The following is a 444-nucleotide window of genomic DNA, read 5'->3' on the forward strand; positions in this document are numbered from 1 at the left end:
TTGTGGCAATACAGTTTATTTGCTGAGCAATTTAGTTGAGTTGTATCCAAAGCTCCCACGGCAGCTCGCGAGGATTTCCCATTCAAAATGATTCACTACGAACTCCTTAGCATTGGTTGCGCTGTGCGCTGTTTCTCCTTCGGCTGGCTGTCATCCCAGTAGCCGCAGATCAGCGTGAACAGGCCGTGCTCCGTGGACAGGAAGCCGTGCATCCAACCGGCAGTCAGCGTGTTGTCCACCGCCAAACGCACCTCGTCAACAGCCTTGCCCTCCATTTCGGCCACGTAGGCAGCCACCTCGTCCAGGTGGAGTGGTCGGTGGAACACGTTGAAGGCCTCCAAAATTTGGTCAGCGTACAGGTAGCGCGTCATTGGCACGGGACTCCAAGGGAAATGCTTGGTGAAAGTGGAATTTGAGAAATCTCTCCAAAATCTAGTGAGTGAA

At 53.2% G+C, this 444-nt stretch overlaps 1 protein-coding gene across 1 annotated transcript; it reads right to left on the reverse strand.

Moving 5' to 3' along the window:
- LOC6550991 lies at window positions 1–444 on the reverse strand. The gene has a single exon (XM_001976831.2). It carries the CDS (start codon window positions 369–371, stop codon window positions 96–98), a length of 276 nt encoding a protein of 91 aa, XP_001976867.1. The 5' UTR covers window positions 372–444; the 3' UTR covers window positions 1–95.

The sequence above is a fragment of the Drosophila erecta genome, unplaced genomic scaffold (genome assembly GCF_003286155.1).
Source record: "Drosophila erecta strain 14021-0224.00,06,07 unplaced genomic scaffold, DereRS2 tig00000126-arrow-pilon, whole genome shotgun sequence".
Classification (NCBI taxonomy): Eukaryota; Metazoa; Arthropoda; class Insecta; order Diptera; family Drosophilidae; genus Drosophila; species Drosophila erecta.

Bases quoted from the DNA above. Each gene is read 5' to 3' on its own strand.
- LOC6550991 (XM_001976831.2), bottom strand. From the start codon at position 371: ATGACGCGCTACCTGTACGCTGACCAAATTTTGGAGGCCTTCAACGTG.